The 22,756-nt window shown below is 35.3% G+C and overlaps 1 protein-coding gene across 1 annotated transcript in view; it reads left to right on the top strand.

Moving 5' to 3' along the window:
- Positions 1 to 22,756, top strand: part of PARP8 (poly(ADP-ribose) polymerase family member 8) — a gene marked incomplete at both ends in the record, with an annotated part of 176,683 nt that overhangs the window by 87,816 nt on the left and 66,111 nt on the right. The window contains 5 exon segments of the mRNA XM_079702728.1: positions 4,712 to 4,749; positions 11,668 to 11,757; positions 12,326 to 12,396; positions 13,884 to 13,961; positions 15,662 to 15,756. Of these exon segments, the coding sequence (XP_079558854.1) occupies positions 4,712 to 4,749; positions 11,668 to 11,757; positions 12,326 to 12,396; positions 13,884 to 13,961; positions 15,662 to 15,756 (372 nt within the window).

Below are 22,756 nucleotides of genomic sequence, written 5' to 3'. Positions count from 1 at the left end.
GTCCTGGGGACTTTACAGCTGTTAAGCCATTAAATCATCACAGCACGCTTGTAAGGTAGGTCTGGATTCCCCCATTTTACTGAAAAGGGATGGAAGCTGAGTGTATAGAAATGACTTTTCTTATGCCACCCAGCTCAAAGCTGGAATTTGATCCTGTTTCTTTGGCCCTAATCACAGCAATCTTCCTAATTGGAGTTAGACATGGGAATGTATTAAGGCTTCACTTTGGATTTAAACATTGATTCGGATGAAAAATGAAACCACGTGCTGTTGGTTGAGATGGTTAAGCTATTGAAAATTAACCCAATTTAGTGCTGAGTATAATCTCTGGCAAGGTCCCAGGTTTGTCACATAGTACTGCCAGATAAAGTGTTGCCTTGATCATCAGTGATTTCATTTCTGCATAGTACAGTTCCATTGTAGAAGGGAATGAATTGTGGGAAAATAAATTCACATGGGATCATGGTGTATATTTCCCCCAGCTTGTTTGAGGCTCCACTGGCATGGTTATTTTATCTTCTAAGTTTTTGGCATTTGATTCAGGGCCCAAAGCTGGGCTCTTGGCTGGGGTTCAACATCTGCCATTTGTTCCTCCTTCTCCTTTCCAACAGGCACCTCCTCACTGATATTTGCTCATATTTTATTACTTAATTCAATGTCTCTCCTTTTCAGTCTATCCTAAATGTTTCCAATCACAGTAATTTTTTCAAGACACTTATTTTGTCTTAAAATTCTATTATGCTTCACAGTCTGATTTCACTTATATGATACTCTTGAAATGACAGAATTACAGAGGTGGAGAATTGATGAGTGGCTGCCTGGGTTTAGGAATGCTGGGGTGAAGGGAGACGGCCTTGACCCTGAAGAGGGCAGCATGAGGGAACTCTCTGAGTGATCAGATAGTTCTGTATCTGGATTTGTGATAGTGGACACAGGAAACAAATGTGAACAAATGACATAGATAGAACTGTACCCAGATTTTACACTAATGTTGACTTCCTGCTTTTTTTTTTTAGATGTTGGGGGTAGGAGTTAATTAATTAATTAATTAATTTTTTGTTGTGTTGGGTCTTCATTTCTGTGCGAGGGCCCTCTCTAGTTGTGGCAAGCGGGGGCCGCTCTTCATCGCGGTGCGCGGGTCTCTCACTATCGTGGCCTCTCCTGTTGCAGAGCACAGGCTCCAGACGTGCAGGCTCAGTAGTTGTGGCTCATGGGCCCAGCCGCTCCGTGGCATGTGGGATCCTCCCAGACCAGGGCTCGAACCCACGTCCCCTGCACTAGCAGGCAGATTCTCAACCACTGAGCCACCAGGGAAGCCCTGATTTCCTGCTTTTGATGTTGTGCTGTAGGAACAGAAGATATAATCAGTGGGGGAAACGTGGTGAAGATCCATGAGACCTCTCTGCACTATCCGTGTAGCTTCGTGTGAATCTATAATTATTAAGAAAAAAAAGGACTGTTGTGATTTAAAATATTCAAGTTCCTTTGTCTAGCATATTCATTATGTTTCATATTCTTTGCTTCCCTCTGAATTAATCATTCAGTTATCTCCTGATTTTTTTCTTACCTAAATCTTATTTGGCATTAACACAGTGTTTGGCTTCTACCAGGTTACCAAGAAATGCCTCTTGAATTAATTGAACAATTAAATATGCTTTATGAAAGAACAGTGTATCAGTACTTGGTCTTATTACTAACCATCTTTCTTCCCTACTCTTTTCTTTATTTAGTCTTTCTTGTCTCTGCCTACTCTCTTTCCAAGGACTAAGCAACATGCCAGGGATTTGGCTGGTGGAGTCTGGAGATGTGGGATTGCCTGGGAGGGTTGCATCGCCTGTGGCCACAGTCACAAAGCCCAGTCACAAATTCTAAAAGGCAGTGGCTTCTTGAGGGCTTATGACTTAGTGTCGTAGGACAAGATGAGCCAGGAAACCCAGGATATAAACTACTGAACCCTGATCATCCATCCATTCAAATTTATTAAGACTAGTTTTACAGACCAGTATATGATTTATCTTGGTGAATATTGTATCCATGTGTACCTGAAAAGAAAAAGATATTCTTTTGAATATCTTTTGTGGTTGTAGTTTTCAGTGAAAATCTAGTTTAGATCATCTGTGTCTTTAATGAGTTTTTTTGGGGGAGGGGGTGTTGGTTCTGTCAGTTTCTCGTATTATGACTGTGGAGTTGTCTGTTATTCCCTTTAATTCTGTCAGGTTTTGTCTCATAGTTTTTGAAGCTGTGTTATTAGGTACATGCACATTCATGATTATTGTGCCTTCATCCTGATGAATTGACCCTTTTATATTATGAATGATCTCTTTGTAACTTTGTCTTGAGGTCTTTGTTAAACACTTCAGTCTTCTTATGCTTACCTTTGCATGATATATCTTTTCCATTTAAAAATTTTCAAACTACCTGTGTCTTTTTATTTAATGTGGATCTCTTAAAGACAGCATAGAATTGGATCTAGCTTTTTTTTAATCCATCTGTCCACCTTTGCCTTTTGTTCAATGTGTTTAGTCCATTAGCATTTAAGGCAATTCTTGCTATGATAGGATTCAGGCCCCATTTATTATTTTGTTTTCTATGTGTCCCTTGTTTTTTGTTCCTCTGTTCCTGCTTTCTTTTGGATTAAAGTGCTTTTAGAATTCCATTTAATTTATTATTGTTTTTAGAATTCCATTTAATGCTTTTAGAATTCCATTTAATTTATTATTGTTTTTAATCTTATTTTGTGCTTGCTCTAGGAATGACAATATATATTCTAAGTTTTCTTAGAGTTATTATTTAGGGTAAATATTATACAATTTCCCATAAGATTAAGGACCTTGAAACAGTATGTGACCGTTTAACCCCTCCCTGACATTATGTTGTAACTCTCATGTGTACTACATTTACATATGTTATAAATCACACAATGAAGTGTTAGAATTTTTACTTTAAACAGCTATGTATATTTTAAAAACACTAAGAGATAAATAGTCTTTTATGTTTACAATTTTTGGTGCTCATCATTCTTTCTGGGTATTTGAATTTCTGATATCATTCAGCTTGAAGAACTTCGTTTGGGATTTCTTGTACTTTAGGTCTGCTGGGACATGTTTCCACAATTTCCTCATATCTGAAATCTTCTTTATTTGCCTTCATTCTTGACATATATATAGCTTGGATAAAGAATTCTGCTTTCACAGTTGTTTCTTTACCCCCCTGTTCCCCTCCCACCCCAGCGCTTTACTGTTCAGCTGTCCTGTGTCCTCCAGAGTTTCTTATGAAAACTTAACACTGATTCTTGTTTCCCTATATGTAATGTGCCATTTTTTCTCTTCTTTAATTTTTTTTCTTTATATTTGGTTTTCAGCAGTTTGACTATGTGTACCTAGAATTAATTTTCTTTGCACTTATCCTGTGTGGGATTTTCTGAGCTTCTTCAATCTATACATCTATGTCATTCACCCAAATTAGGAGATTTTCAGCTTTTTTTCCCCTGCATTATTCTCTCTCTTTTCACCTTCTAAAACTCTAATTATATAAAATATTTGCTGTTTTGCTAGTGTCCCACAAGACCCTGATGATGTCTTTGTGTTTGTTTGTTTCTTCTTGAGATTGGATTTTCCTTTACATCCTTAACCATACTTATTAATTGTTTTAATATCATTGAGGGCTAATCCCAACACTTGGGTCAAATTTTCTCTCGAATGTTGGTTCAAGGTTCCTGTTTGTTCATGTCAAGTAATTTGGACTGTTCTCACTTTGTGAATGATATGTTACATAGGCTCTGTATTCCGTACGTTTCTTCAAAGAGAATTGATATTTCTTTGGTCTTAACGGGCAGTTATTTTGGCTGAACTCGAACTCAATTTTGACTTTTCTGTGACAGGTGGCAGCTCCACTGATCCATCCAAAAAGCTAATATTGAATATGTGCTGTGTGTCATGCTTACGTGTTTACCATAGGTAATTGTGCTGAAAATACAAATAGATGTGGACCTTAACCTCAGGAGACCTGCAATCTACTTGACACAGAGAGGAGAGTAAACAAAGTATGACAAATCCCCATATGTCATATGAGATAGGTACACAGAGACAGTGGAGTTACCGAAAAAGGAGTTGTTAAAAATGATTTTTCAAACAACTCAATCCTTCTGAGAACAGGAGGTAGTTTATTTATTATATATAGTAATGATGAAAGATTGGCTGATGAATAGCTATTAGTTACACTGTCATAATTTTGTTAATTCTTTGAAGAAAAGGAAGTGTTTCAAAAGCACAGCATATTGTGAGGAAGCAATATTAAAAATAAATGTTTAAATTTAAATTTATAAATGTTTAAATTCTTGAGTGCCATACTAAACAGGAGAAATACTTCTCTTTTGGTAAGAAAAGATTATTTGATAAAACCTGAGTAAACAATGCACATGATCATAAATTACTGAATGTTAGATGTCGCTGAGATAAAAGACCCAGCTATACTAAAAAAAGTATCACAAAAGATATATATTACTATGTCATATATCTTAAAAATCTGTAAGTTTCCTGTGTCAAATATCAAAGATGTTTTCTAATCCATTTTGGTGTCTATACTTATATCTATATAAAGTAATGGGTAACACGGGGTTGGTTTTCATTGTGTAAAAGCATGTTTGCCTTAGCAGTAACTTGAGCCTTTCTTTTCTCTCTCTCTGTCTTTTTTTTTTTTCCTGTTTTAACAGTGTATCCTATTCAGTACATGTATCTGAAGATTACCCAGGTATGTTTTTCTTTTTCTTTTTATTACAAATATTCATGCCATGATTCTTTGAATAGTTTTTTCTTCTGGAGATGTAAAATGTATATATATATATCTAGGGGTGGGTGAAGGGTTGGCAGGGGAAGACTTAATATAAAAGAATTCTGTTGATTGCCTGTGAGTTACAAGTCTCACCCTGAGACACAGTACAGAATCAAAATAGTTCTCCCATGGAACTACTTTCCTTGAGTCCATATGATAGCTTCATCCTGTATATTCACCTCATTACAATTAAAATGAAGATTCTCTAAACTGGTTTAGTTGTTGGCTTTGGAACATTATTTAGCTTTTCATACTCTAAAAATGATGGGTAGGAGTAACAGCTAAAATAATAGCTAAAAATAATAGTAATATTTGAAAATAATAGGCCTTTCTTAATTTCTCTAAATTTATATACAATTGAACACATCTCACAACAACTCTCTCAGGTTACTATAATATCCTCATTTTACAGATGAATGATGACACTGCTAGTAAGAGGAAGAACTGCAATTTGAACCCAATAGTCCAGAGCCCGTGGACCATACCGCTAGACTGTACTAGGCTTCTTGCATATGCACAGCTGTCCTCACTGTGTGTCCTGAAATAGATTACTAGATCCACACACATTTGTCCATAGAAAACTGAATGTAAGGTCACTACAGATCTGTTTTTCTATAGATCAAACCAGTATCTTTCTTCTAGGCCATGTTCAGTCTTACTTTCTAGACTCATTGTAATCTCACCAGAGCCCAGGATGTGTATGCCAATATTTAAGTCATGATAATTTGGACTTTATCTTTAGTATTTTTCTCACTAATGAGTCTGTAATTTTATCTTGAGTAAGAGCATGAGCACTGTAGACTTAGTGTAGATCAAATATGACTTGAGGGCTTCCCTGGTGGTGCAGTGGTTGACAGTCCGCCTGCCGATGCAGGGAACACAGGTTCGTGCCCCGGTCCAGGAAGATCCCACATGCCGCGGAGAGGCTGGTCCCGTGAGCCATGGCCGCTGAGCCTGCGCGTCCGGAGCCTGTGCTCCGCAAAGGAAGAGGCCACAACAGTGAAAGGCCCACGTACTGCAAAAAAAAAAAAAAAAGACTTGATTAGTTTACCCCAAAGAAAAAAAGTATAATGCAAGAATCTATTTTTTTATCATATTCTGTGGCAAAGATTAGAAAATTTTAACTGCCTATGTTTCATATATATATTTTTTACTCCAGCATTCTTACTAATAAAATCTGATGGTTACCAAACTAACTGTTCTGATCTGTCAGGGTCATAAATTGAAATCATAATTCCAATTCCTATTCAAATCTAGCCATTTTATTCACTTACTATACATAATTGGGATCATAATTTTTTGTATAAAATGAGTAGATTGCTATAAGTAACTTTGATTACGTATACTTTGAGTATTTTTAAAAAAATAATTAGTTAATAATGTGGTATGAGGATATCGTAAAATATTTTTTTAGCCTTTAAGCTAAGTATTTCCAGTGGCAATTTGCATTATGCATTTAACCTTTTTGTAAGATCAAGTGTTACATTTTAAAATAATTTTCACATATCATAAGTTCCCTTACAGTTGTTTTGCTATGATCTCCATATGTTTTAAGCATAGCATTCTATAAAACTGTTGTGCAATTTTATAAGGAGAGTTATTCATTATTAAAAAGATGCCTATTTTTAATAGTAGTATAAAAAGTATTCTAGGCAGATATTATTGGAAGAACCAAGACGTGAAATGTATAAAGCAAACAAATTTCTTAGCTTGTTTTGCAATCAGCCTTCTCCCTTATTATGATGTAGTATGTTTTTGATGCTGAATGTTTGCTTAAGTATGTTAGGAAAATAAAAGCCCTACTATTTATTGTAAATATTATGATTATTATGCTTCTCATCTGAGGCAGCTCCTAGAGATGTCAGCCAAGAGAGATGCAGGACATTTAAGTCAGGGTGATAGAAATAATGCCACAAATGAAAGCCCCCTGAAGACAGTAAGTGAATTATTCTGTAGCGCAAGAAATATGGTAGATGCCTTTAATAAACCAAGTGAACCAAATGTTTAGCTCCCTCTTGTGGCCAAGAAGTATTACTCTGGTTTTTCTCACCATACGGGAGCCCCACTGGAACTACAGTATACAAAAATTGAAATTAAAACATAAAGTATTGGTTATCATTGGTGCTTTTTAAAATTGAGTTTACATCATGAAGCAAGTTCGTAGTGAATTGCCAATATAATTTAATTTATAAAAAAGAAGTGTAAATAAAACACAGAGATGGAGAGAGAGATTAGTGCATTTGGGGATAGAGTTTTGAATTGGTTGATGCCAAGTATTTTCTTATACATGATTGAATTGATTCTAAATACCAGTCTGTGTATAGACAGAACAAGTGCTATCATGACATTTTATACTTGAAGAAATGTGCTGAGGGAAGTTAAATATTCCCCAAGGATGTGTAGTTTGGTGGTAACCAAGTCTATAATTGAGTTCTGATTCCTATCACTTCTGTGGAAGAAGCAGTAGTAGTATTTTTATGGAGCTTTCTTCAAGGTGAATATTACTATGATAATATTGTCCCCATTATTAAATTTTAATCCACAGTTATTTGTACTAGGAGTTCAGTTAATAAGCTTGATTTCTCATATAGATAATATTATATAAAAATTATATGTTTGCTCTTCCTTTCCAGTATCATACCTGTATTTTTTTTTCCTCTTGTATTGGCTAGAACTTCCAGAATGATTTTTAATAATAGATATGAAAATTGGCAGCTTTGTTCCTTTTCTCAAAATTAGTGAGCTTGCTTCTAGTCACTTTCAGAAAAACAAGTATCATTCCTTTTCTCATTTACTAAGCTTTTTTTTTTTTTTTTTTAAAGAATGAGTATTAAGTCTTTATCGAATTCTTGTTTGGCATCTAATGAGGTATCGTATATGTTTTCTCCTTTGAATAGAAGGTGACAAGTTATATTAGCAGATATCTTAAGGCTGCTCTATAAGAACTACATGTATTTTGTCATGTACTCTGTTATTAAATAATTCAAATTGATGATGGAATTAAACTGTTCTTTGGCATTTGATAGAACTTGCTAGCAAATCTATCTGAGCCTGGTATCTTTTTAGGGATGGTTCTAGAGCAGTTGTCATGTTTTTCTGCCATGATTGATGAATCTGTTCTTTGTTTCTATTTCTTAGTCATTTTTTAACATGTGTTCTTCTTGAAAGCCCACTATGTTGCAGGAATGTCCAAATTTTTCAGCAAAAATTGTTTTTAATAGTATTCAGTCTGTAAGTCTAAAAATCTTCTGCATCTCTGTGGTTATTTCTCCTTTCTCATTTCTGTTATTTTATATTTATTCTTGTCTTTTTCTCCCCTTGATTTTTCTTCCAAAAAGTTTGCCTATTTTAAAAATTATTTCAAACAAATGCTCTCTTTTATGTTGCTTTTAATTTCTAAATGCAGTAATCTTGACAATACTTTTATTAATTCCTTCTGCTAATGCTCCTCAGGATTTTTCTCCTACTTTTTGTGGATAATACGGTTCAGTGCTTATCTCATCATCTAAGTTTGAAAATACAGTATGGAATTTTTTTTGCCCTATGAACATGTATTAGCATAATCCTCCAAATTCAGGATTATGCCATCCTATTTATTCCTTAGCAGATTTGCCATTTTATAGTTTTAATCTATTAAGTTACCTGTGCCATCTATTGGAACTCACTTCATAGTTTGTTTTGTGAAAATGAAAATTGAGAGGGTCTTCAGTTTTAGGTATACATAATAACATGTATATAAATGAAATACTAAAGATATATTGGCTCTTCAAATAAAATGAAGAAATAAAGCAGCCTTCTAGTTTACCTGTGGAGTTTCTACTGTAGACAGTTTTCTGTTTTTTAAAGGTAAGTATATTACAAATCACAGATAATTGACTGTGTTGTGACAGGCCAGCAAAACTCTTTCTCATCAGTTACCACCTTTAATTGGGAGGCTTACCTACTGGAGGGTATGAATTCTCTCATTTCTCTTACATGTTTTACAAGATACTGCAATTGTGGAGTGACAATATTTTTTTTTTTTTTTTTTTTTTTTCGGTATGCGGGCCTCTCACTGTTGTGGCATCTCCCGTTGCGGAGCACAGGCTCCGGACGCGCAGGCCCAACGGCCATGGCTCACGGGCCCAGCCGCTCCACAGCACGTGGGATCCTCCCGGACCGGGGCACGAACCCGCGTCCCCTGCATTGGCAGGCGGACTCCCAACCACTGCGCCACCAGGGAAGCCCTGAGTGACAATATTTTGATATTAAAAAACATGCAAAGCATTGATGTTTGGATTCAGACAGTTTTACCACTTACTACGCTATGTGTAATTACTTTAGTTACTTAAATAATTTGGGTGAATTAATTTTTCTGAGGCTTGGTTTCCTCATCTTTAAAATAGGGATAATAATTGGTTGGCTTGGTGGTTGACATGAATAGCATATGTAGGGGAAATATGCAGATTGTATTATAAAACCAGTATAGTTATTATTTATAATTATTTCTATTAAGTTACATAGTAATGAATAATGGAATGATGGCTTAAATTAGAAATAGAATAAAAGCAGTAATTTAAGAGATGCGTTTCCGTAGCTCTCTACTCATCTCTCCCTTGTTCACAGAAGTTCCAATAATGCTTGCATAGTCTGGTAGGGAAGGGAAGAGAAAATATTCATACTGTTAACAGCCTTTAACAAAAATCTACAGGTTCTCTACAAAACATACGTGTTAAAGAACCTAATTGTCCCCAGAAGCTTTCAGAAAAAAATTTTGTCAGCCTTAGGCTCAAGTGGGAGACTTCCCGTGAAGGAATTTGAGTTTGAAAGCATTCTGTTCTGTCACTGACTCATTCTGTTACCTTAAATGCATTCTTTATCCTTTTTGTGTCCTACTTTCCTATGTCTAAACAAAGACAATGTATTATTACAGATATCAAAATAGGTTGAGGAAGATTTAGAAATAATTAGTTAAACAACAACAAAAGAAAACATAGAATCAATTCAGACAGCTGGGATGCTCCTCAAAGATCATCAGCAAACCTCTACATTTTATAACTAAGCAGACAGTGGCTTAGATTTAAAGGGATCAACAGCTAATTGGTAGCAGAGTCTAGATGTTTGAAGTGCTTTGTCTACTCTTACATTTCTGTTCTTGACTTGAATACACCTCTGTGATCTGGCCTATTGTATCGTAATGGTTATTTAATGAATACTGTCCTGCAAACTGAAAACATTTTGGTTTGGGTAAGTTAAGCCAAAAGCAGAAATTAAAAGTGTTCTAATGCTTAAATACTAATCAAAATACAGACTGGTAGAAAATCTCTTAGAAAATGATATGTCGAATGCTTAATCCTGTCTTTCGGTGTTATGCAACAATTATTTACTAAATTATATATTGTCTTGAATCACACCTCACTGCCTTCCAGTGTCAACACTTTGTGTAAGCCATTTGATCCTTTAAATTGTTATTCATTTCCCTGTTTTCTTAAACAGAAAGTTCTAATTTACTTGCCTCTTGATGCTTTAGTAGAATCCTCCTCATTCCATGACACTGAGATAGTCCATGATATGGAGTCCACTGTACAGATTTTTCTGGATCTTCCCTTCTAGTTGGTGGTCAGCTATTGCTTCCATTACTCTTTTTCTTCTCAAGTTTGTGTCAAGGAATCCATTGTACATAGGGAAAACCTAACTATGCACAATGAATCAGTAAGGCTCTGAATGAGGGTTTAAGAAGTTTAAAAATGGACTGAACCCTCTGAATGAGGGTTAAGAAATTTAAAAACTCTGTTTCAACAGAGCAGCTGTTGATCCTCACCTGAAGGTATGAGTTTACTGACAGAAGAGACCCCAGATAAGCAGTCAAAGGCTCACCTAATATGATGAGACAGTAATTAAAAAGTTATATTAAATCTGTTTCTTAATCTGGGGTCTCACTTGATAAACACAAAAATCCTCACACACTCCTAGATGCTACTTGAAAAGGAAATAAGGCAAAATTTGTTATTAGAAAAAATCAAAGTAATGGGGCAAACCTGTTTTGTTTCAAGTCTAATCCACCCCCATCTCCTCTCAGATTCCTGAATAACTTAAAGCCTTGTGACTTTGAGAGTCTTTTGTTGCTACGTTGTGAATACATATCACTGTCACTACTCAAGGTCTAAAAACGGTACAGATGTTTCTTTGGAAATAAAGTAATGACTTAGCTATCTATCAGTTAAAAATCATGTTCCCATTGTACTGACACAATATTGTGAAAACTGGGCTCAAGATCTTTTATCATGTGTTCAGTAAGTCATCTGAACACTCATTTCTCCTAGCAGAAATTGATACAGGCTTCAGTTGTTGGTTAGGTATTTTTTATATATATTTTTACATTTTTTATACATCATTGATGAGTGTATTATAGGACCATTATTTAAAAATTGGTTAAATATTTGTTGAATAGCTGTGTCACAGATGCCCTGTAATCATCAATGAACAAAAAAAATAACAGTCATGTTTCATATTACCATATACTTGATACCAATATTGGGAAGGATGCTCTTCAGTGAGTTGAGGCAACCAGTTGCATCCAAATGATCCATTACTGCATGGGATGTTAGAGATGTGTTTGGATAGTCTCTATCCAAAGTCCATATTTCTCTAGGAGATGCAAACATCTTTAAAGAAGCCATTTACAATTAATTCACACATAAACCTGCAATTTACTTCATTTTTTTTCTGAGATTAATCAGAACAGTAGTGTGTGCCTTATGAGTGTTGGAAGTGATGTGGCTATACCTTATTTTTTTTTAATAAAGGTTGTACTTTTTCAAGTTACTATGCCTTTAGTTGTCTATATTTCTTTTGCAGATAATACATATGTGTCAAGTTCAGAAAATGATGAAGATGTATTAGTTACTACAGAGCCAATTCCAGTAATTTTTCATCGAATAGCAACAGGTAATAGGAATACACTGTTTTCTTAAATTCCAGGTTAATATTTTCTTGATTGTAGGTAGCTTTGTTTTTTGGTTTCTTTTAACCCATATAGTATTTATCTTTGGCATCTATAAATCTGGTTTTCCATACAGATTTTCTATTTAAAGTCATTAATTTGTTTTTCAACAGTTTTTAAAATGCATAAATTAGTACTTTTAAAAAGTCACATTTAAATGCCTTATGCAGATATTTGCTTTTGTGAAAATATTTTCATTCATAATGATACTGCCAGACAAACTGAATGTTTAAAAAACATACTGAAGGCAACGTAGATCCCATGAAATATATAGTGAGAACTGAAGGAATTTGTACTGTGGCCACTTCAGTTTGAGCACATTTTTATGGGCAATGAAAAATCAGAATAGTTCGTATGTAATATAATTCTCCAACATAATATAATTTCAAAATATCCCTTAATTTCTCTTGCAAAGGAAAGAATCATCTATGGGGTGTTTTTATACTGAAACTTATAAATATTTGGTAAATAGTATACTGAAAACTAAAATGATTCTTTAATTATAACTTTCAGAATTAAGAAAGACAAATGACATTAACTGTTGCTTATCCATAAAATCCAAATTACAGAAGGAAAATGGGGAGGTATGTAAATTACATTTTATGTTTTATTATATTTCTTCAAACAGTATAGATATATTTGAAATTTACTGTGTATTTGTAGTTAATATCATCATTATTTAGGTTAAAATTGCATATAGTGAATGAAGTACACGCTCCTGGCTTAGGGACTTATGTATGGGAAAGATGGTGGCCTAAAATTAGCTACCTTTAAAGTAACAGAAAGAACATCTGGTTTAAATCTAAATAAAGTGCATACAAAACCTAACTTCTTCTCTGTGTTTTCATCAAATAATGTAGTTGATTGAAGAGCACTTATGTAACATATTTAGAATAACCGTATGTTATTCTAAACTGTATGTTTAGATTAACTGTATGTGGTATACATAGTTTTGATCAGACCCTTAAAATTTCATCTGTAAAAGATGATCTTTCTAGCTAAAGGAACACAGAGCTTGGGTATAGTCTTATTATTTTTGGCCAGTGTTAAAACAACAAACTTATCCCCTTTCCTCACCTTCAAGAAATTTACTTCCATCTCTAAGTAAATACTGGGACATTAAACAAACAAAATGAATTTGGTGGGACCCAACAATTCTTTGGTTTTAAAACTATGCACTGAATGCAACCCTGCCTTCCTCTCAGTGCTGTACCACTCATCCTGCTCTTCAGTAGCCAAACTGAGAATCACTGATTTAGCATTATTGCTGCTAAAACCAAAAACTGTTTGTATTTTATAAAACCCAAATTCCCTTTTCTAGGTTTTTTGTTTGCCTTAGTAATTTGAAATTTGATCTAGAAATTTAGGGATAATTACAAAACATTGAATTAATAGATTCCTGTGTCTAAAAGCAGCTACCTTTCTCTTAATTATTTTAAAAGGGTCAGGAATAGGAATAGTTACTTCAGATGAATTTTTGTTGTTTGTACTTTAGACACATAACAAATACGGTTCAGTTAATTAGAAACTCAAACTTCAAGTTCAAGCATATTTAATTAAATATCCTTTTGAAATCTGAAATCTAAAATAATTTCTACAAAGTTCTCTTCATAATGTGATTTGTATTTATTTTCATAATTTGAGTTTTATATTATTAGATTCAAAGTGCCTTTTCTTTCATACCGTTATGTGGAGTTGGCAGTGGAAGTGAGAACAGTCTGGGATAAATAACGCTGAGGAATTTTTTAATAAAGAATTGAATCAGTGTGAGCTGCTCAGATGTTTTATCAGAACAAACCCCAAATTGTAATTGATTAACGTAGCTTTTTATATGCATTAAATATTAAATTGTACAACTCAAGACCAGTGAAACGTACTTAGAGCTTAATGCACCCACAAAATTGTCTCTTACTACCTTTTTGGTTTTGGTTTGTACTGCACCAACAATTCTTTTATTTAAAATCCATGTGGTATGCATAAGACCTACCTATTATGGCCATTTGTTACTTTCGTTTCAGAAGGAGGAAAACTAGTTTGACCATTAAAATTGCCTTCTTACTATTATTTTAAGGAGTCAAGACAAAATAGTACGGTGGAAGAAGATTCTGAAGGAGATAACGATTCTGAAGAATTTTATTATGGGGGACAGGTAAGCACACCAGCTCCTCCAAATAGCCACTCTCAAAGGTAGCAGTAGCCATACACGTTCTAGTGGAAATCTGTGCTTGTCATCTACAAGACCTGTGTATTGTTCAGGGTTCTGTAACTAACAAGGAAATTCCTATAATTTGTCTGTCGCTCATTTTCTATATATTTTCAGAAATTAAGCTTACTTTTGCAATTACTTGGCTGTAATCATTTATTTACACTGAAGTTGTCTTAACTTCATTACAGATGTTTTGCAGACAGCATCTTATTATGCTTTTAACTTTTACATTTATTAAGCATATTGTGCTCAGTCAATATTTTGAAACGGTGACACTAATAAAAGCATGAATTGTTAGTTTTAAATAGAAGGTGATGAACCTTTATAAAAACTGATGGGCCCTAATTATCGAGCATCCTCATTATTTGTATTCATTGTCTTCCTTTTCCTTCTATACTAAAGTGTTTGTTGAAACATTGTTATGAAGAAACATCGTTATATATATATATATGAAAATAGCATAGCCACATATGCATATATACGAAAGAATTCATTATATTTTTCCAGAATAATGTTAAAATTTTAAACTGAGCATTTGATTTTAGGATATGGCTATGTAAGTTGTCTTGTTCTGTTTCTGTAAACTTCTTGATCCAATATGCTTTGTGTAAGGTCGGATCTTAACAAATGGCATCGCGAAACAGAGGAAAGCTTCAAGTGAGCTTTATTAGGGGGGGCTCCCGGGCGAGGTTCACTGGTCCGAGAGAAAGGGGCCAGAGAAGTCGCACCCGGGCGAGGGTTGGGCAAGATTTTATAGGGGAAGAAGGGAAAGTGGTGTGGTGAATCTGGGAGGGCGCAGGGTATTCCTTATTTGGTGGTCTCTTCGGGTGTCGAGGCAATATCTGGTGCCGGTTACATCAGTCTTGGGACCGCTAGTCCCGCCCCTGGAAAGGCGGGAAGGCTGGGCCGGGTGGAAGGTCCCCAGGTCAGTTTCTGGAAGTGGGTGGTCCGGAGAGTTTCGGTCTGATGCAACCCGTGAATCTGATTGCGTTCCCCTGCCTCGGGCCAGTTGGCCTTACACTTTGTAACTTGGATAGTTTAAGGGAAAGGTAATATGTTAAAGAGATGCTTTAAAGCCAGTTATTATTATGTAAAGAATGCAAGTCAATTTATTCATTCAGAATCAGAAATTAGTAATTTGTCAATCAAGTATATGCAAGGCAGTAGAGGTATGGACGGACATAAATAAAACTAGGTTTCCTCTCTCCAGAATGCTTTACTAGGAATGGGATACTTTTCCTAATGATTCTTTAAACAATATAAGACTCTAACATTCTGCAAAATAATTCTTCCAGTTTCGAGTTTTGTTTACACTGCTAATTCTTACAGGGGGAAGTAAATGTTTTTTTTCAGTCTAGAAGTTTTTCAGATTATCTGCCACTTCACTCCTTTTAACATTGGCATTGTCTTCGTATCAAAGTAGTCAAATATTACTTTTTAAGCATAATAAATTATACTAGATGTATGTGAACCTAAGAACTTTAGTGAATATATTGCTGAACTGTCTATACTTTTTTCATGAAGGCGACAGAGAAAATGCCCATGGCAGAACTACAGGGTCACCTGTCCAAGAGATTGTTTGTATTTTGATTTTTTTGATTCTCTTTACCCTAAGTCATTTCTAAATTATCCCTTTTCATCAGGTGAACTATGACGGGGAGCTGCACAAGCATCCCCAACTCGAAGCTGATTTGTCGGCAGTGAGAGAGATATATGGGCCACATGCAGTTTCTCTCAGGTAAATAAATATCTTTGGTGAATACAACTTAAAATTATTTGGAGAGTCATTGGAATTTTCTGTTGGAGTTAAGTGGAAATTTTCTTGGGCTTAATTATATTTGAAAGTATGTGAGAGAGTCTATTATGTTTCTACTTATACAAAATGGCATATTTATGGCTATGATTTTTTTGTGTGTACACATGGTTTAAGATTACATTGATTTCATTAAATAGTTATTTTTGGAGAGTTAGTCTGATAAAATATCAGTCTTGAGTGGCATCATAATCAATTCCTATAACAGATTTGGCCAGCTGAGCCCATGTTATTATCATAAATTCAGGACATATTTGTGTGAACAATAAAAGTAAATAATGCATAACCGCTGGTATCCAAATCACATTGTGATGTGTAATCTGGCCCCTAAAAAAAGAAAGGCAAAAAAGACATAAGTTTGTGCAATGTGTGTTTGAATGATAATTATTTTTTTTGTTGCAGTTACTTAATATATTATTTGTTGATAAATTTCCAGGCCATTTTCTATTACTTTAATCATTCAGAAGACCCCCACCATCCTTATTTAGACTTTCTTTTCTCTCCTTAATTTAAGAAAACCCCTTTTCTGCCATCATACTTGTTTCCTTCCATGAGTCAGATCTGATTTTTCAGATTTTTTTATCTTCCTAAAGGGTGGTCTCCAAGTCTCCAGACTCCTCTCACAGCCTGACCTCAGTTCCAGCCTCATCCACCCAAACCAGGATTGTTTCTGTTCTCGAAACATGCTATATTTACCCTTGACTTTGTCCATTTGCCCAAGCAGTACTTCCCTCTCAAACCCGGTTGCTCTCTTTATTCAAGCCCTAGTCTAAGGGTCAACTTCTCTTTGAGCCTTCCTTGAATCTCTTGTGCAGATTGCTTATTCTGCCGTCTGCACTCCCATGACATTTGGCTCTTAATCTCATTTATTAGTCTCTTCATGTCTTGTCATTATGGGTTTACTTCTCCCCCTCTAGACCCTGAATTCTGTGAGTGCTGGGGCAGCACACTTTTTTGTTATTTGCCTTTATTTTGTGTTGGTTTGGTTTTCAATACTGCTTGTACTCCAGTACTTAGCCTAGCACAGGGCATATATGAAATATAAGCTGGGGGCTTCTTGACTGTTTTCAGTGGAACGTCTGTGAAAAATGTTCATATTATCTGGTTATATTCTTTTCAGTGAACATAGGCAGATTTTGAGAGAGCGAACGAATACTTAAGGGAGTATAACACAGCTGTAACTTATAATTGCTAACTGTTTCATTTTACGTGCAGAAACTCACAACCACCAGTGGCCTCAATAAGCTGGGATCGTACACCCGGACCCTCTCCCTCCTGCTCATGGAGGGATATTAGGCTACAACTGAGTAAGAGTGATTGGGATTATACTTGGAAAAGCAAATCTTTGCAATTTCCAAGGTTTTAGCCAATTAGCTGTGATCATTTCACAATTGATCTATGCTCTGGCTCCAGGATAAGGAGTATGGAGATTCCATAAGTATTATTGAATGAATAAATGAAGAAGGCAACAGGGACTATCAATAAATTGTCCAGGGATTCCCTGGCGGTCCAGTGGTTAAGACTCCGTGCCCTCACTGCCGAGAACCTGGGTTCGATCCCTGGTAGGGGAACTAAGATCCCACAAGCTGTGTGGCTTGGCCTAAATAAATAAATTGTCCAAAACAATGACTAATTTTTTTAACTTTAGTCTAACTTTGGTTGAAAGCTTAAAACTTTAATCGTAGTAGTTTAACCCTCTCCCCCATGAAAGAAAAGCGTCTGTATATGATTAATTCAACACAACAGAGAATTTAGCTGCTATTCATTTGAAATATGTATTTTTGTTTAGAGAATCACTTTACCACACATTGATTGCTTTTATAAAGTTTTTTTTACATATATTTCCATGCTATCTAGGCCCCAATCATATCATATATATATATATGAATATTTTTGTTTCTTCAGCAAGCATTTGATAATTTCTTATATTACTATCATAAGGTAAATACTTATAATTTCTACTAGTATCTTCCATTATTAATAAAATATTGATAATTTATGGACTGTTGAAATTAGATAAATATCTGGAATTTCATTCAAGTGAAGTATCTAAAGTCATAAATTGTTTTGATTATTTTCCCCTTGCCTCTTTCACTTACAAGTTTTGGTCCAATTTAACTCTCAATGAACGCAAGCCATGTTCTTGCCTGCTCTAGATTTTCTCTAACTACAGAGGATGTTTCCAGAATAAATAACCTCCCAGAGGCCTCATGATATAAAGGGAAATCACAGCAGGACTAGTGTGATTTACTTAAAATAAATAAGAATGAATTTACTGTCTGGTCTCAAATACTGTGGCTTGGACATATGGGAGAAAGGAGTAGTTAGGCCTAAGATCTTGGAGTCACCTTCTTTGCAAAGTTTTAAGTCTATTGAAAACAGGCTGTTCTAATTAGCTGTTCTTTTACTTAATTGAGTTTTATAAGAACTTAATGGAGTTTGAAGAGCAAAAGTACCTCAATATGCATAATATGCTATCTGCTGTCATTTTTTTTTATGTGACATCTAATGAGAACGGCAGCTAACCACATCTAAATTCTCTTTAAGAGATGAAAATAACAGAGATTGCCTCAATTGAGGCAAAACTCTCTTTTAGCAGGTTGAGGGAGGCTATAGAAAAAGTGACCGATAATAAATGTATTACTTAAGTAGGTAATTTTAGCTCTACCTGGCCAGATCATTCAAAAGCAGCATTCTGGCTGGGTTGAACCATACTTGGAAACATTGATGACAATTCTGATTCACAGGCTCTTGTGCAGGAAGTGAGTTAGGTCTCTGGGGGAGCATGGTTAACCCCCTGATCAGTCTGCCTGTGTCTCATCTTGAATCATTCAACAAAATGAGGTTATTTTATGTTTTTACTATAAATTTACTCCTATAGTCATGTATTCATTTAAAAAATGATCAGTGCTATTGAAAACAATTTGAGATTAATACCTTTAGAAAGCAGGGAATTACAGATCACAAAATTCTCATTTGGTTGGGAATGAAATGATTCTGATAATTTGCTGATGATGCTTCAAACTTTTACCCCAAATAAATTATCCTTTGCTTTATGATCATCCATCATCCATTTAAAGAACTGAAGACATCTGAGTAATATTCTAATCTTTTTATTGTGGCTAATGTTAAAGTAGGTTGGAAGATTGCGAGATTTTGACTATTCATTTTGATCACTTTTTGTGGTTGATGACTGTAATTTTGGAGTTGATGTTTTGGAGGACGGGGCATGCAGAGGATTTTTTTAAGGTTTGAGGAAGCTATACCACTATATTCAGGCTCACCACCCAAACATATATCTCATGGAAAAGAGAGAGAGAGAGGTTAAGAGAGAGAGAGAGGTTGAGAGAGAGAGAGAGAAAAGGAAAGAAAAAACCACATAAATCAGGGTGGACCACTTTAATTTCTCTGGATTTCCATTAGTAGTGGGCCAGTAGGACTACTTAACAAATCTCTGGTTCTCCTCTTCTGGCAGATGGCAGGATTGTATTTCCCTACCTCTTTTTTTTTTTTTTTTTAATTAATTAATTTTTTCGCTGCGTTGGGTCTTCATTGATGTGCGTGGGCTTTTGCGGCGAGTGGGGGCTACTCTTCATTGCGGTGCGCGGGCTTCTCCTTGCGGTGGCTTCTTTTGTTGCGGAGCACGGGCTCTAGGTGCACAGGCTTCGATAGCTGTGGCATGCAGGCTCAGTAGTTGTGGCTCACAGGCTCTAGAGAGCAAGCTCAGCAGCCGTGGCTTCGCACAGGCTTAGTTGCTCCGTAGCATGTGGGATCTTCCTGGACCAGGGCTCAAACCCATGTCCCCTGCATTGGCAGGCAGATTCTTAACCACTGCACCACCAGGGAAGTCCCGTCCCTACCTCTTATAATATCAGCAGCGGACACACAACTAGTGTTGGCCAGTGAAATGTGAGCCAAAGTGCTAGTGTGTGAGTTCCCACATCTTCAGTACTCCACCACTCTGGGCCCCTTGGCGACTATAATGAATAGCATTCTTTCTAGTCCTCTGATTCCATAGTAAGCAGGTAGTGTGAGTGAGATATAAATCCTTTTTTGTGTGTTAAACCAGTGAGATTTTCAGGATGTTTGTTACTACAGCATAACTTAACCTACACCGAAGTATGTCATTCATCAAAAGATATTGGGTTGGATGTTTGTAATGTCCTTTGCAGCATACTGATTCTCCCGCTTCTGCCTCTGGAGCCTACAGAAAAGCAGTATGAACTGAAAACCAGGGGAAAGTGATGGCAGGAGGCACACAGAAGAAAGAAACAAACAGGAGACTATTTTTCAAAAACACTGGCATAAAATCTAGATGCAAGCTTCAGAATGTGAGATCCCAGACAGTCACCTCTACTTCCAATGCCTGTGCTTTCCCCAAGCAAAACCAAGGACTTTTAAACGGAGGGCAGAGTTGTAGCAAGTGTTTACACTGTACCTCTTATAAACTGTTATTTTATATGGGTTTCCTTTCTTATCTGGCTCTAATTTTTAAATTCTTCTTAGCCCTGTTGTCCTTTAGAGAGATTTATAGCTACCATGAATACAGTCTTGCAAATGCTTTAATCTGCCAAGACTTCTTCCCAACTACTGAGTTTGCATATTTCTTGGCCCATTCACAAACATCTCTCCCACACTGAGCATGAAACACACACTGAGTAGGCATGCAGAGATAGACACACAAGCTGTTGAGTTTCAGATGTCATAGGAAGGTGTATGTTTCTTCACAAAATATATTTCTTCTCAAACTATAACTGACTAATTGTTGAAAGCAGAAATAACTAAATAGCAATAGAGGTTTATTTCCCAAGAACTTGTGATAGAGTTTCATGTATGTGTGTATGAATATAATTTCCTTGACAGTTGATAAGGGAAGGCTATCTATCTAAAATATATTTTTATAACCAGCACAGCCCTGCTAATTTTCATCAGATAGTATTATAAAACATCACAACAGTATAATAAATAAGCTGTGGTTTTATAGAGAAAGGAGGACCAACACAGATGGTCTAACATTTAATATATTGTAAGTATGTATGTGGTGTCATTAATGAGGATGTTGTCTTGATTAGTTCCACTAAAAAACAGGAGAATGAATTGCTAAGAATTCTAACACATAGTGCCCTCAACAATGCAAGTTCATAGAAAAATATATTTCATACATATGTTCTTAAATGAACTAGGTCACATGTAAGTAGTCCAAGTCAGATGGCTGGATTTCAAGATATGTCAGTTCAAAGACTAATAACTCAGATGCTGGAAAGAAATTTGTGGAGCAGTTCTTCTCAAACCCTCAGTCCCAGAGTGAAACAACTGCATCAGATCATTTCTGTGTAGTGTCCCTTCTCTTAAAAAAGTATTCAAGTTCAATTTGATGTAATCTTTTCATAGTGAATAAATATAGGCAGTGCACGGAATTGTTTTGAATTATTATAAACCCGATATAGCATTCAGTACACAATCAGATATCAAGATTCACAGTTCAAGTTGCATTGGTATTTCAAGCATTCCCCTTGATTGTACATTTGCTATTCATGAGATCTAGGGCCACTGAAAGATACTCAGATACAGAAGCAATCCTGATGACTGCGCCGCTGCATCTGGACAGACTGTAATCATGCTTTGTAATCTCACAGTGGGAAATGTGAAATTACTGGCATTACATAAAAAGGGCATCACAAGGGAAATTGGTTTGCATATACACAGTGTTGTTGTGAGTTCTTTGAAGTGTGGCATAAAAACAAAAGTGTAACTATTTACAGATCTACACCTGCAGAATCCAGTTAATTGCAAACCTTTAATGCCTCTGCCTCCTTAAAATTCTGTATTTATGCTCTGCTACGGTGAAGAAGAACACTTGTAACCTGTTAGTTACTTTTTTTTGGAAAGAAATTGATAGTATTGGGAACTGGGAAAATACTAACTTTTAACCAAAAAAGTGTTGAAGAAATCATATAAGGAATACTTCAGAATTCACATATTAAAGGTTTTATAAGGAACGTATATCACATTCTGGTCATAACATTATGATAAATTCTGTTGAAATGATCTGGAAATCTATTTTTAAAGAAAGCAGCTGTTGGTAAGATTTGTGCTGACTTTTGTTATCTCTGATTCCTTTTTCTCTGCCTCTAAACATACCCAAGTCTTGCCATCATAAATAAATCCAAAATTATTCTCCCCTCTGAAATTGGCAAAGATGGGAGAAAAAAATGCCTGGTGATGATGAGGATGTGGAAAATGGTCACTGGGGGATCCTTGCTGGTGCGATTATAAGTTGTTTTAACCTTTTAAAATAGTAACTAAACAGTATATATTAAGACTCCCAAATATAGTTATACTATTTATTTTACTCTGTAATTCTAGAAATTATTCTCTGGGAAGACAGCTGCACGTCAATTTTTATCCAGAGAGCTATTTATCAATATTTATAGTGTAAAAAAATTGAAAGCAACCTAATGTTGTATTACATAATTTTATTCATATAAATACAGACATTTAAATTTATGGTTTTGAAGAATATTCCACAATATAAAAATCCTCATTATAGAAAAAGTGAAAGAGCAGGACAAAGATCTTTACATACCTTATTATCCTTAATAATCATCATGTGTATTACATGATATATTAATATATGAAAGAGACTGGAGTGAGATATAAGCAAAAAGAATTGTCTCTGAGTGACTGTGTTACAAGTTATCTATTGTCCGTTTTTCTCTTTCTCACATTTTATATAATGAGTCTATATTACCACTGTAATCAGAAAAGGTAGATATTTTTTAGAAAATACATAACATTTTTAATAAAATAAATTTTATCCACAACCTATAGTTAATATATAAGTACTCTTTATACTTTTTTGGTTTTCCTATTTCTATTTTATCTAAATAAAGTGTTTTAGTTTCCATAGTGTTTTGATAATCTG

This window comes from Hyperoodon ampullatus (assembly GCF_949752795.1).
Source record: "Hyperoodon ampullatus genome assembly, chromosome: 4".
NCBI lineage: Eukaryota > Metazoa > Chordata > Mammalia > Artiodactyla > Ziphiidae > Hyperoodon > Hyperoodon ampullatus.
This window is presented reverse-complemented; position numbering and strand designations above follow the sequence as displayed.